The sequence below is a fragment of the Nicotiana tabacum genome, chromosome 5 (genome assembly GCF_000715075.1).
Source record: "Nicotiana tabacum cultivar K326 chromosome 5, ASM71507v2, whole genome shotgun sequence".
NCBI lineage: Eukaryota > Viridiplantae > Streptophyta > Magnoliopsida > Solanales > Solanaceae > Nicotiana > Nicotiana tabacum.
The window spans coordinates 145,383,743-145,397,073 of NC_134084.1; the positions used below are offsets into that span (position 1 = coordinate 145,383,743).

General features: G+C 34.4%; 2 protein-coding genes and 1 non-coding gene across 3 annotated transcripts; 2 read left to right on the top strand and 1 right to left on the bottom strand.

Moving 5' to 3' along the window:
• Window positions 1-3,582: 3,582 nt before the first annotated feature.
• On the bottom strand, window positions 3,583-5,579 carry LOC107829443 (aldehyde oxidase GLOX-like). The gene has a single exon (XM_016656900.2). The coding sequence runs from the start codon at window positions 5,406-5,408 to the stop codon at window positions 3,798-3,800; it is 1,611 nt and encodes a 536-aa protein (XP_016512386.2). The 5' UTR covers window positions 5,409-5,579; the 3' UTR covers window positions 3,583-3,797.
• A 3,885-nt stretch (window positions 5,580-9,464) lies between these two features.
• Window positions 9,465-9,535, top strand: TRNAG-GCC (transfer RNA glycine (anticodon GCC)). Its single transcript has one exon. It is a non-coding gene; the product is annotated as a tRNA-Gly (tRNA).
• Window positions 9,536-10,441: 906 nt separating this feature from the next.
• On the top strand, window positions 10,442-12,948 carry LOC107829442 (uncharacterized). The gene is made up of 5 exons (XM_016656899.2): window positions 10,442-10,582; window positions 10,722-10,842; window positions 10,937-11,040; window positions 12,502-12,633; window positions 12,719-12,948. Exons 1-5 carry the CDS (start codon window positions 10,580-10,582, stop codon window positions 12,743-12,745), a joined length of 387 nt encoding a protein of 128 aa, XP_016512385.1. The 5' UTR covers window positions 10,442-10,579; the 3' UTR covers window positions 12,746-12,948.
• The last annotated feature ends 383 nt before the right edge of the window (window positions 12,949-13,331 follow it).

Here is a 13,331-nt window from a genome sequence, read left to right on the forward strand (position 1 = left end):
ATAATTAACCTACATAGTCGCCTATCAATTGCTTAAACTATGAAAAACTAGAGCAGTTATATATATATATATATATATATATATATATATATATATATATATATATATATATCATGTAAACCGGAGTTTCTTCTGTTTATTTCCGATATTTCATTTTTATCCAGCAGTAAATTATATAAAGATCCATAATTTATTTAGCTTTGATTTCCTTTCCCTTTTCCTATGCTTCTTTGACAATATTAGCCATTATCAGATGGCTTTTACCAATTACCATGTTTAGATTAATCCAGCATCATGGATAACTTTTCCTCACTAGACAAATTTCATATAGCCATTACACGTATGTTTTGAAGATAAACTTGAGAAACTAAAAGCGAGCATTTTCTAACAACTTTAGCCTTTTCATTATATCTTCATGCAATTTAATATGGGTGAGGCAGTAAAGAATCTAATTTCAAATCTCATCGCCACCTTTTTGTAAAATAGAAAATGTGAGGGGACATGTTGAGAAAATATAGTTAAGGAAATAAAATTTCATCATCTAGAAAAGTTTGAACTTTTAGAAGAGGTGGTATAATCTTTACCTTCGGTATCAAAGATTTTGGTCGTTCTCAATAGATTATTCTATTTTTTTAAAGGATTTTGGGTATAGCAATCCACCCATTGAACAGGCTTACAAGAAATTGTGAAGGAGATGCAGTACTAAATAACCCATTTTTTGGGCTTCCTCTCTAGTGAAATTCTTGGCTAAAACATTTCCAATTCCACTAGCCCAGCTGGAGGACAACATAGCTTCTCAGAATGGGCTGTTAAGCGAATGTACTCGTGTACAGGCGCAGTAAAATGCTCTCCAACTTTAGCTTAAAAATTGAGGTAAAAATTGGGTGAAATTCAAAAATAGCCAGATTTATAAGTGATAGTTGAAAAATAGTCACAACTTTAAAAGTAATTAAAATTTAGCCACTTTCCATGTAATGATAAATCTTAATAAAAATACTGTTCAAAATTTGAAAAATATTACAGCATAATATACTGGAGTTCTACCGTAATGTACTGAACTTCCAGCATAATATACTAGTCCAACATAATATGCTAGAAGTTAATATACATGTGCTCCAATCTCCAATATTATACTGGAACTTTCCGTGTATTGGAGTTCCAGCACAATATACTGTAAGTTCATGCACATGTGTTCGCTCGGATTTATCTTTACATGAAAAATGGCTAAATTTCGATTACTTTTGAAAGAATGACTATTTTTGAGTGACCACTAATAATCTGGCTATTTTTGAATTTCTCCCTCTATAACCTATTGGGCAAAAATCACTTTTGGTCTGCGATTGGAATTATTTATATTCGATAGATATAAATGTACATAAAATTTGTATATATATATATATATAAAATATATTTTTCGACTATTATTTTTAAAGCGACTACAGGGTGTCGTTTTTCCTAATGGACTTTTGGGCTACCAAAGTAAACCCAGATACTAGGTCCAGATGGGAATGGAGCCCTACGTGGTCTTTTCACATGGAAACAAAATTGGTGGGGTATAATAATTTTATCTTTTACTTTTGGAATGTACAACCTTTGTGCTTAATTAGTTCTTTAATAGTCGGAAATGATTCCACATTTAAACAGAAGGCATCATCATAGAGGTTTTTTTTAAGTGACCACAGAGCGACCTTTGCATCTTTGTCTTTTGTTATATAATTTCCAACTAATTTTTCACTTAGAATCCACGCTAAATAAAGTTCATGTCCTTTTAACTTTATGGAAGTCCACGAAGCTATGAGACTCAAGTAAAATGTGATTATTTCCGTCTTGCTTGTTTAAATTACATAAGGTATTTATAATAATTTATAATTTCATGAAAACAACTAGTTCTGACTCGAATGTAATTTGGGTTAAATAAATTCAATTGAACACATAATTTTACACGATTTCAAAAGTGCAGTAAGTTCAGAAGTAACTAATGTTGAATTTTGAGCCCGTACTTTTAGAAAGATAAATACACAACAATGTTATAAGTAGCAGAGTAACCTTGTTATCACAATTCATTACTCCCTCCTATCCAAAATAAGTGATTTTTTGGTTGTTTTCACACGTATTAAGGAATTCACATATTAACATTAATTAACAATGAAATTGATCATATTAACCTTTACTATCTTTTCACATAAACACGCCTAACACATACTCCAACATTAATTACTCCAAGGACAATGTAGGAAAAAAATAATTAATTCATTCTTAAAATCTGGAAAAATCACTTATTTTGGACCACATGAGAAAAGCTGAAAAATCACTTATTTTGGACCGGAGGGAGTAAGATTTAGCCCTTTGTTGCTTCGATTCATAAAAAAATATAATTTCAATAGTAAAAATAAAGATGGGATCTATATATGTTTTAACTGGACTATTTTGATGCCAGAATCTTATACTTTATTCGTCCCAATTTATGTGAAGGTTTTCGGGCTTCGAGAGTCAAACAAATTATATTTTAACCGTAATATTTCATATCTTTCAAATATTTTAAATTATTAATTATTGTGACTTATAATTTTTTTTATGTAATTTTTAAATATATAAATTTTATTGTGCATATGTCTTTTAAATATTTTAACTTATTAATTATTGTGACTTATAGTATTTTTCAATGTAGTTTTAAATATGTAAATTTTATTTATAAAAATTAAAATAGTTTATGTTCAAATGTATGGCCAAAATTAAAAAGTTTAAATTTTGAAAAGCGAAAAGTATCACATAAGAAAGAAGGAGTATTGTTTTATATGTTTCGAGTGGCCATTTTCTGGATAACAAAAAAAAGGGAAGATTTAATAACAAAAGCAAATATTGGTTTGAATCAAGTAGTGTACGATAAAGTGAAGTTGAAGGTTGAAAATACATTGCATGATTAGATGCTTTCCTATTGAATTTTTATTTCGAAAAAAGTTCGCATCAAAAGAGGCTTTATTATCAAAGGTAGGACATATGCAATGGTTTTGATAATGGCCTAATGGCCACTCTAATGTGACTAGTTCTTAACAAAAAAACACTAAAGCCGCCAATCAATTTCCAGCTGAGACAAGATGGACATGGCTATAATTGAAAGGTATCTTTACGCAAATAGACCATCGGATCCACTATTTACTTTTCTAACCTATCATTTGATTCTCTTTCGGAATTGGTTACCTGTCTGATTTCAGAAAATAATTAAACTTGTTTTGATTTACTTTTGGAAACTAAAGTATATATTTAAACTTTTGTTACAAGGTTCTAAAAAAGCATCACCACTGCCCTAAAAATTGTACATGCTTTCATGTTAAAAACAGAGAAATATCAACTAAATATCTTTATTCTCTTAATATTCTCTCCAAGACTTTTACATAATCTTTTTATAGTTTTATTCAGGAAAAATAGATCTAATTTCTTGTTTGGTCTGACTTCTGAGTTATAAATACCACTAAGCTTTTAATACAATATAAAGAAGAAAACTGTTTTATTTTTTCTTTTTAAAGAAGAAAACTTTAGGAGAACAAGATACTAAAGCTTTAAAGGAAAAAGAAAAGGAGAAAATAACATAAAAGTACTTGTGAATTTCATTATCTTTCCAACTTATTTGAAAAGGATAATAAAATGATAGACTCTACAGTCTCATTAAGACTTCCAGAATCTAAAATATCTGAGGAAACCTTTAACATTTGTATCCAGTATTAATTAATTAAAGAAAAAGAAAGAAAATCATATACTAATAAAAATTAAAAAGAAAGAAAAGAAAAGTGGAAAAAGTTTCAAACCACAAGCTGGACCCAACGTGCCACACTTGGCACCCCTTGGTTTACCGCAAATACCATGTAGTACCCCGGCGGCGCCACCCTCCCATCCGGCGGAGCCGTACATCCGATCTTATATTTTCCGGCAACATCAGGTATAGCACTCGTTACTCTCAATTTCACAAGCCTTTGCCCTTGCGAAAACGAATGTGTAGAAAACGGAGCACTCGCAAAATTCACCTCCACTATCCCAACCACCGGCAACTCCACCGTCACCGCCACATCAAACTCCTCACCGTAATTCACCTTTTCCGGCGACTCCACCAAAACCGGTCGAATATTCGCTTTATCAGCCGCTAAATACTCCAGAGAAAACGCTTCAATCCGTAACTCCGTCGGAAATTCAGTAGCAAACTTGTAAAAAAAATGCGGGTTACTTCCGGCGAGCAAAATTCTACCGTCCGGTAGTAAATTTGCCGTTGAATGATACATTCTTGGGACTGTTCCCGGTGTCAAAGTCATAAAACGAAGACCTAAAGGTTCACTTGGCCTATATAAAACAGGATTCAAACATGGATTTGATGCCATTTCAAAACCTTGAGTTCCAGCTTGAGCTCCATTTATAATAAGAATATCACCAGTTGGTAACATTACCATATCACCCATAATTCTAGCAAAAGGCATATCTTCCATTTCCCAAACTGGGTTTTCTCCAGTTGCTTCAATTCTACCACAGCTCCCATGAGCAGGTGTATCACTACTCCTTTGTAAATACGCTCCGAATTCAGCTCCACCGCAAATTACAATTGTAGCAGAGGAATAATCCTCTGTTAACGCTAACATAGCTGAAGACCCAGCTGATGGGTAATTTCTTGGTCCACCCTCTAGTATTGGATAATCTTTTACCACTTTATTTGTATTATAATCGTACATTACAGCTTTATTGTTAGCGAAAATGAAGAGATGTCCGTTGGGTAATAAATGAACATAAGGATAAAGATTATCATGTTGATTGTCTTCAGCTTGAGTTAAGAAAGGGAATTCAAAAGCTCCTTCTTTTCTAGGTGGGAAAAATTCAACACTATTAGCAGCTCGGCCACCGACAATTATGATTTCACCGTTTGGAAGTATTTGGTTAGTTGCATACCATCTGCCTTGTGAAAGTTGAGTATCTTGAAGTTCTTCCCAATCGCAGAGAGAGGTTGAAGGTTCACAAGGTGTGAATTTTCTGAATTTACGGAAGCCGTCGAGGTCTCCGCCGGTGTGAAGAAGTGTGCCGTCGGGGAGGAATTGGCCGGAGGAACACCACGTGTCGGTGAGGATCATGAGGGGACGAATTGAGTTTGTTTGTAAATCGAGTAAAACAGAGTGAGCATAGCAGTCTTTCTTCAAAATGGGGTCGTTGGGGTCCACGCGGCAGTGGTGGGGAGGGAGGAGTTTACGTGAAGGACCGATGTCGGTGCGGTCGAGGAGGACGACGGTGTTGAAATGAGTGACGGCGGTGTGCATGGATGCAATTCCGGCGTCGGCGACGAGAAGTTCCCACGTGCCGGGGAGGTCGGCACGTGAGGACATAGTAACAAAGTGGATAAGGAAGATGAGGAGGAATAGAAGTTTCGGAGTCGTCATAGGTGCAGTGAGTTGTGATCAGTGTTAGAAGGAAGAGTTTGGTGTCAAATAATACAGAGAGCTTGTGAAAAGGACAAGAAGAAAGAAGGATTAGTTAGGGAACTGAAAAATATGTAACGGACAAAAATGATATCGTATACTGTGAAGTGTGCGGATCAATGAGTGATATGAGCAGTAGACTCACCAAAAATAAAAAGTACGAGTATATGTAACGGGGCTTGTAAATGAGTCCGGAACCAAAATGTGGCTTTTTTTACTCAAATTACACAAATAGATGGTAAAAAAAAAATGATCTTTTTATATATAGCGTCATAATAGCTGGCGCTATATACTAACAGTAACGGAACCGTTAAGGTATAACGTCAGGTATTGTGGCGCTATACTGTAAAAGCTGACATAGCCAGGTATAACGCCACAATACCTGGCGCTATATATACAGCATTAATGTATAGCGCCAGGTATAGTGGCGCTATACATAGATATTTTATACCCCTCCGTCTTCTTCTCCAATTCATCCATCCACCATTATTTTAAAACTCTTCCCCACTTCTTGGTCCCCCACCGATTCTGCCCGTTTCTTTATCACCCCCCCAATATAATGAAACTCTTATTCCACGCTCTTCAGACATAATGAAAAAATGTTGGAGAATTTAAGAACAATAAACGTTTCAACAAGAGGTAACAAAATTTTTGAATGAATTTCTATACTATTCTAACCTCTTTATATAGGAAATGGCTAGCCGGGATTTTTTTTATATAGGTATAGCGCCCAAAAGGTTGACACTATACGCTTTTGAATTATTGAAGTCACGAATTATTGGTGGGGCCAGGAAATCTATGTATAGTGCCACTATACCTGGCGCTATACATTAATGCTGTATATATAACGCTAGGTATTGTGGCGCTATACCTGGCCATGTCAGCTTTTACAGTATAGCGCCACAATACCTGGCGCTATACCTTAACGGTTTCGTTACTGTTAGTATATAGCGCCAGGTATTATGACGCTATATATAAAAAGATCATTTTTTTACCACCTATTTCTGTAGTTTGAGTAAAAAAAAAATCACATTTTGGTTCCGGACTCCTTGTAAATAGCTGCGTAAATTGGACGATTACAGGCAGGATATTGGTCACTATAATATCGGAGTATTAACTTTAGGTATGTTTACAATTGAATATGTAACATAATTTATACACACATGAATTAACTTGACCCAAAAATATAAAACAAATAAGAATAAAGTCAAAATTATATAAAAAAATACAAGGTTGGTTGTATGATGAGCCTCCCCGAAAGAAATAATATGAACAATGTTAAGAACAAAAGAAAGCAAGTAATTTTATAATATGAGAGCAAATTATAGCCTTTGAGTACAAATGATTTTTTGTCTCTTATAATGGATATTAATTCTCTTATATATAGATCTATTTAGGAAGACATGATCTCCAAATCAAGCTCCTCTTGAATACGAATAAAACCGCCACTGATTCATGCATAATTGTTTAACCAGAAATAGGAATTTCGGTCAAAACTTGTTTTTAGAAGAACTCGGGTTACTAATAATCAAGTAGAAATAGGAATAAATGACGTAAATAATAGTTGGATAGAAAGCTAAGTAAATTAGTATATTCCAACAATATTTCGTGTCCTTACAAATGTTCATTCTTCACCTTTTATAGCTATTTCTAAGTAATACGTTTTTCTCCTTTCATAATAGAGTCATTATGGACATTTAACGACATTTAATGTAACGTTATAATTATCAATCGTAACTGATTCATTACAGATTCTATAACGTTTACCATAATTAATGCCTATTAATTACCAATAATACGTATGTATACCCCTTTTGCTATTTAGGTTCATTCTTCCGATGCGTTTTCAGAATATCAAGAGGTCCGAGCACCTATCCCTTTTGGTTTTCTTGGATCTTTGCCCGTGCCTGTTGAAGCTCGTGCCTCTTCAACTATTCTTTGCCAACTGTCATTCGTTTACGAGTCCACGTGTCATGACATATCACCTCATAATTAATTCGATACATGAACTTGATTTTTCCCAATACAATAACGATTGACTATAAATACATAGATTCTTTGTAACGGCTGTTCATTGAATGTTGTCTTTCCCAACTAATATCTTCCTTTCAAATCTTTGTTATCGGTTCTCATGCCTTCGGAATTTATATAGCATCGAACTCATGTTTGTATCTAATGTCAACTATTTTCGACTCATATATATATATATATATATATATATATATATATATATATATATATATATATATTACTTGTCTCCAGTTACACGTGTCACCTCGTAATTCATCCACCTGTCGCTAACCAATTTACCTTTTACAAGGTCGATGTAGGAACCTCTATTGCATCTCTTCTCTATATTGTTGTAATTTTTGCATGCTTGCTTGGAGCCGAGAGAATATCGGAAACAATCTCTCTATTTGCACAAAGTAAGAATAAGGTTGCATACTCATTACCCTCCTCATAAACTTCAAATTCTATATCCGCTTCTATAATTGTATTTTACTTTTATATCCATATGTTTCACATAAAAATAATGGAGAATAATTGGCAGTAGAAGAAAGGGGAATTTTGGTTTCAGCATTCTAAGAACTCTAGAGGAAACCATGGAATGCAGCTGTGGTCATATTATGCAATGTTTGGCCAAAAAAGAAAAGGATATGAGGTAAAGGAATGGACACCATTCAATGGAGTAAAGCTGAGAGTGGAAGTTACTGTTTTTATAGTGTATGGGCCGCCATGTGAAGAAAATGATTCGTTTTCCTTATTAACCATTTCTAACTTTTGGCTTTTCTGACTTCAATATCTCAATTTCTACTTTCTTTCGTTGAACTATAAAATATCTCTAGGCTTGATGTTTGACATTATTGATTGTTTGTTAAATTGGATTTCCAGAAAATGTTCTTTCATCTTTAAGTAGAAGCGAATGATCCGTGATAGTGATTCTAGCTGTTGATTGTATACCAATTCTACTACGGCGAAAAGCGTTAGCAATTGCTTTTCTCTATTTGGTGCACGTAAACGTAATAGTACTCACCCGATAGGCACATGCAAGCATAGCGAATAGCTGAATAACATAGATAAGCCCCTACCCGCCAACGCGCCAATGGATAGGGCCTTTCTTGATGGCGAATTTTGATTGATTGACACTAGGAATTGATGGCAGGAGTTAGGAGCCGCTAAATTACAAGTTAAAGTTACTTTGGCACATGACCCATGATTCATTATAAACGAGCTTCTATTCTTTGAATATGATGCATTGATTTGTTAAAAGGGCAACCCGGTGTATATATCCTGTATTTACGCAGGGTTCGAAAGAGGGCCGAACATTTAGGGGTGTGTAAACCTACCCTAATACAAGCATTATTGACTATTTTTACGGCTCGAATCCATTCTATAAGTTACACGGAGATAACTTTATCATTGCTCCGAGATTTCCCTCGATGCGCTGATGTGTTGAACCTTGAAATTTACTATTTCTAAATGAAAGAGAAACTTCCATCGCGCCTTGATATCACTTTTCCCAAATTAAGTTACAGATTAGCACAAAGGACTTTTTCAAATAATCTACTCTATTATTCTCAGTGGGGACACTCATCTAAAAAATTAAACAGACAAAAATGTGCAAAATTCCGAACGATTAATTAATAGGAAAGTAACTCAGAATAATTGCAATTTGCAAACACACAATAAAGTTCTTTCATAATTGCTTGAAATGATAAAACCAGCATCTGTTTCCACCAACAAATATCATAAGTGCACAAACATCACAGCTAAGCAAAACAAAAAAACAAGAGTGCCACGGTAAACTATATCCTCATTAGTTTAGCTACTTAGATGCCAAACGCATCAAAAAAATTCAATAACCAAGCAATATAGACATAAAAAGAAATGGAAATGACAGAAGTTAGGCTTACTAGAATTAGGAATTGCCAAATGAATAGCTGCCGAAAATTCTTAAAAACAAGTAACACACTAACTGTTGAATTTCTATTCCATTACAATGACTGTAAGCAAATAGCACCAGTGGTCTAGTGGTAGAATAGTACCCTGCCACGGTACAGACCCGGGTTCGATTCCCGGCTGGTGCATGTGTATTTTTTAATACACAGGTCATCTTTTTGCAGCTTTGATTCTTTTTCTCACCTGCGGTCTAAACACCCCTCAACCGCAAGCCTAAATATGGATGTTCAAAAGAGCATTTGTTAAATACAAATGTAAATACTTATATAACATTTAAGTACCAAGCCCCAGTATGCGAAAACAAATACTGTCAAGAAATATTCTATATACAAATTGACATTTAGCTAGAGTTAATCATAATCCTTAAATATTTTTTTAAAAATTACTGGCCTTTATTGCTGATTTTTAACCTGAGCACATGATATCCAACACTGTCTCATTTTAAGCTGACGTGCACACCATTTTTAAAAAAAATGTAGAGTTTAACTTTTTTACACTATCAATGCAATGGAGTTTTACATTATTGAATCACTTAATATATAATACATGTAACCGTAAATATTACGTCTAGTTAGTAACCTGCAAAATAAGATAACGGCTACTAAAAAAATTAATTATATTGATAGTGTAATTTTTTTTACTGTCAATATATGTAATTCAAATCCTAAAATATAGATACAAAGCTCGTTCGACATAAGTATCTCCATTTTAAATAGTAAAATTACCACAAATCTTGCAAAAAGCAAATAATTAAAAAAATGATGAATTTGGACATCACTTATAGTTAAAGCTTGAGGAATAAAAGTACGAGGAATTTATGGTTTAGCCCCAAAAAACCAACAGTTTATAATTCTGGTTATCATAATATATGGTTAAGCATGATATAACCTTCAAGTAATTGAGATATACACTTTTGATCCTTTTACTTGTATTAATCTTCAAGTAATGAACTTTAACTGTTAATGGCCTATCACAAGGACTAAAAGTATAATTTAATAAACAATGAGGGATCAAAAGTGGCCACCTAACAAAACCCCATTTATTAATAAATGTCTGAAATAACTTAAATAGAGCCCCTTTCGCTCCCTTAAAACCCTAGCAATTTCTGTAAGGCAAACGCTTCCATAAGAGCTCCCTAACTGCAGCTCCCTCCTTTTCAACTCTCCGCCACCATGGTATTCTCTCTCTCTCTCTATATCTTTTTTGGCTTTTGTATGTGTGTATTTGTTGGTAACCTTCATTTTGCTTGGTTACTGTGTTTCATCACTAAAAGCTAATGTCTTTTTTTCACTTTGTGAAAATGTTTAATTGTAGACTACAGAAACAGTAAACCCAAAAGCATACCCACTTGCGGATGCGCAGCTTACTACAACGATAATGGACTTGGTTCAACAAGCTGCTAACTATAAGCAGCTTAAAAAGGGTGCTAATGAAGGTATAATGTTTGTAAAGTTTCAATTTTTATGTCTTTTTTAGTGTATAAGTGATTTATAGATGTAACGGATAAAGTGGGTTTGGTTTTGTTTCAGCCACAAAGACTCTAAACAGAGGGATTGCGGAGTTTGTTGTAATGGCAGCTGATACAGAGCCCCTTGAAATCCTTCTTCATCTCCCACTCCTTGCTGAAGATAAGGTAATTTTGTTTTTTCTTTGTCTTTTGCAACTCTTTTGGCTGGCTATATCATACAGAGTTCCGACCGTCAAAACTCATTCATAAAATTGCTTTGGTTGCTTATCTATAAATCACCGACCTTAACTTGTTTCGGACTAAGGCGTAGTTGTCGTTTGCTTATTAAAAAAAGGAAATAGCTTTGATTGCTTATTTATTAAACAAAGGGAAGATTGCTTTGGTTGCTTACTAGCTTGATTACTTGAGTGAAGTGCAGTTTTTCTTTGATAGCTTAATAGCGATGTGCCCAGAATGAAGCGCAGTTATTCTTGTTAACTCGTTTAATACCAAAATGAGAAAGCCTTTTAGGTGTTACATTTAGCTCTTATGTTTTTTCCTGCGACGATGTGCTATTTCATCTTGTTTTGTGATATACTTAGCATTTACTGGGGACATATAAGGATAATATGGTGATGTTTAAGGATATCAAGCTGAAAAGTTAAGTGCTTTAGTACAGGACAAAGAGCTATAGAATAGGCAAGCTGGAGCCAGTCTCTCACCCTCTGTGGTACTGTTTATCAGAGAGATGTGCTTTCTATTAGCAATATAAATGCCTTGTACCTGGCCCCCACCCTGCCTGGTGATCCCTCCCCCTAAAGAAAGGTTCTGTTGATGGAGAAAGTGGATTCCAGCCGCAGAAGAGTTTGTATTTAAAAAGAGTCTTCTGGCTATTTCTTGTGTTATTCTTTTTTTTTTTCTGACTTTAATCTCTTTATTTGGCTTGGAAAACAATCTAAAACAAGAAGACCGAGCATGTCTATGCAAACTCTTATACTTCTACAGGTCTAAAACATAGGTTTTCCGGTTCGATATCTTTGCATATTTTCAGATCTTTGTGAATTGGTTAATAGTTCAAATGAAGTTCCTTTTTTTTGACAAGTAGTTCAAATGAAGTTCCTTGTCAGTCTATTTGAAGAATTATTCAAGATAGATTCCTTAAAGATGCTTGGAGCCATGAACTTCCATTGTCATGTAGTCGAGCACATTAAATTTTAAAAAGGGAAAAGTTCTAGGATTTTAGAAATGTGAAGATAGGTAATTTTTTGCTGGAAGAGAATATTTACAGAAGTTTATGATTCTTTCTTTCGAACTGTTTGGAGACACTACTTTTGAAGTGATTTTGTTTTTCCTGACTTTTCACAGGTTTTCTGTTAGTGATAGGTTACACTTAAGCTCTAGTATGTAGTCTTCGAGTGACTAGCGTTATTAGCCGGTTGCATATTTAAATTAACCTTCCCTGCTTTGCTGTGTTGTGCAATGCTTATTATACTATCAAACTGCAATTCCTCCCGGTTTTGGTGCTAATTAGCCTTACTGTTGGTAAATAGAATTGCATCTGAGATGAGTGTCAATTTTAATTCTGTAATTCAAGAAATGCTGCTAATTGCTAAACTTTTCTTATCCTTGTTTCTCTCAATATTTCAGAATGTCCCATATGTTTTTGTTCCCTCAAAGCAAGCTCTTGGTCGAGCATGTGGTGTTACCCGACCTGTGATTGCTGCTTCTGTAACAAGCAACGAAGGAAGTCAGTTGAAATCACAAATTCAGCAATTGAAGGTAATGTCATGGATGATTTCTAGAATTTTGAGTTCCTTCCTTTATCTTAATACCGAAATGGATTTTCTCTTTTCTTGTGATGCAGGATGCAATTGAGAAGCTTCTTATATAAATCTTGAGCCTTTTCAGCATGAGGGGCCTCATGATTTCTGAAGTGGATTGAGTAGGCTTTGACTGAAGCAGTTATTTCCTCTCTTTTTTCTCTTTTCCTTCCTTTCTCATTTTCCCTTGTCTGGTTACAATGACTTTTTATGAGTTATGTTAAGACAGCCTATTATGTTTGAGAAGTTAAAATCAAGTTTACATTACCTTTTAGCCTGAGTTTTCATGTATCATGTACTATATCTTTTTTAAGGGTATAAAGGTTTTTAGAAAAATCATGGTGAGCAAGAACATGGTTGAAGGATTCTCGTTCCTGACAGAGATCAGTTCTAGACTCTTGACGTGCATCAAACTCTATTAAAGCTATTAAACTTAAACTGGCTCACTTCCACTCTGCGGTAAACTTGTAAGTTATCCATTATGCGGAGCGGGTTTGGATTTAGTTGGATTCTTTAGAATTCCCAGGTTTTGACATGTGATGACTCTGTTATTTTGAATGGCCACTGACTAAGAACCATAGTGACATTTTACTCATTTTTGCGAATTTGGTGTTGTGAAATCTTTGTTTGATATGTAGGTTTTAGTGGCTGGTACTA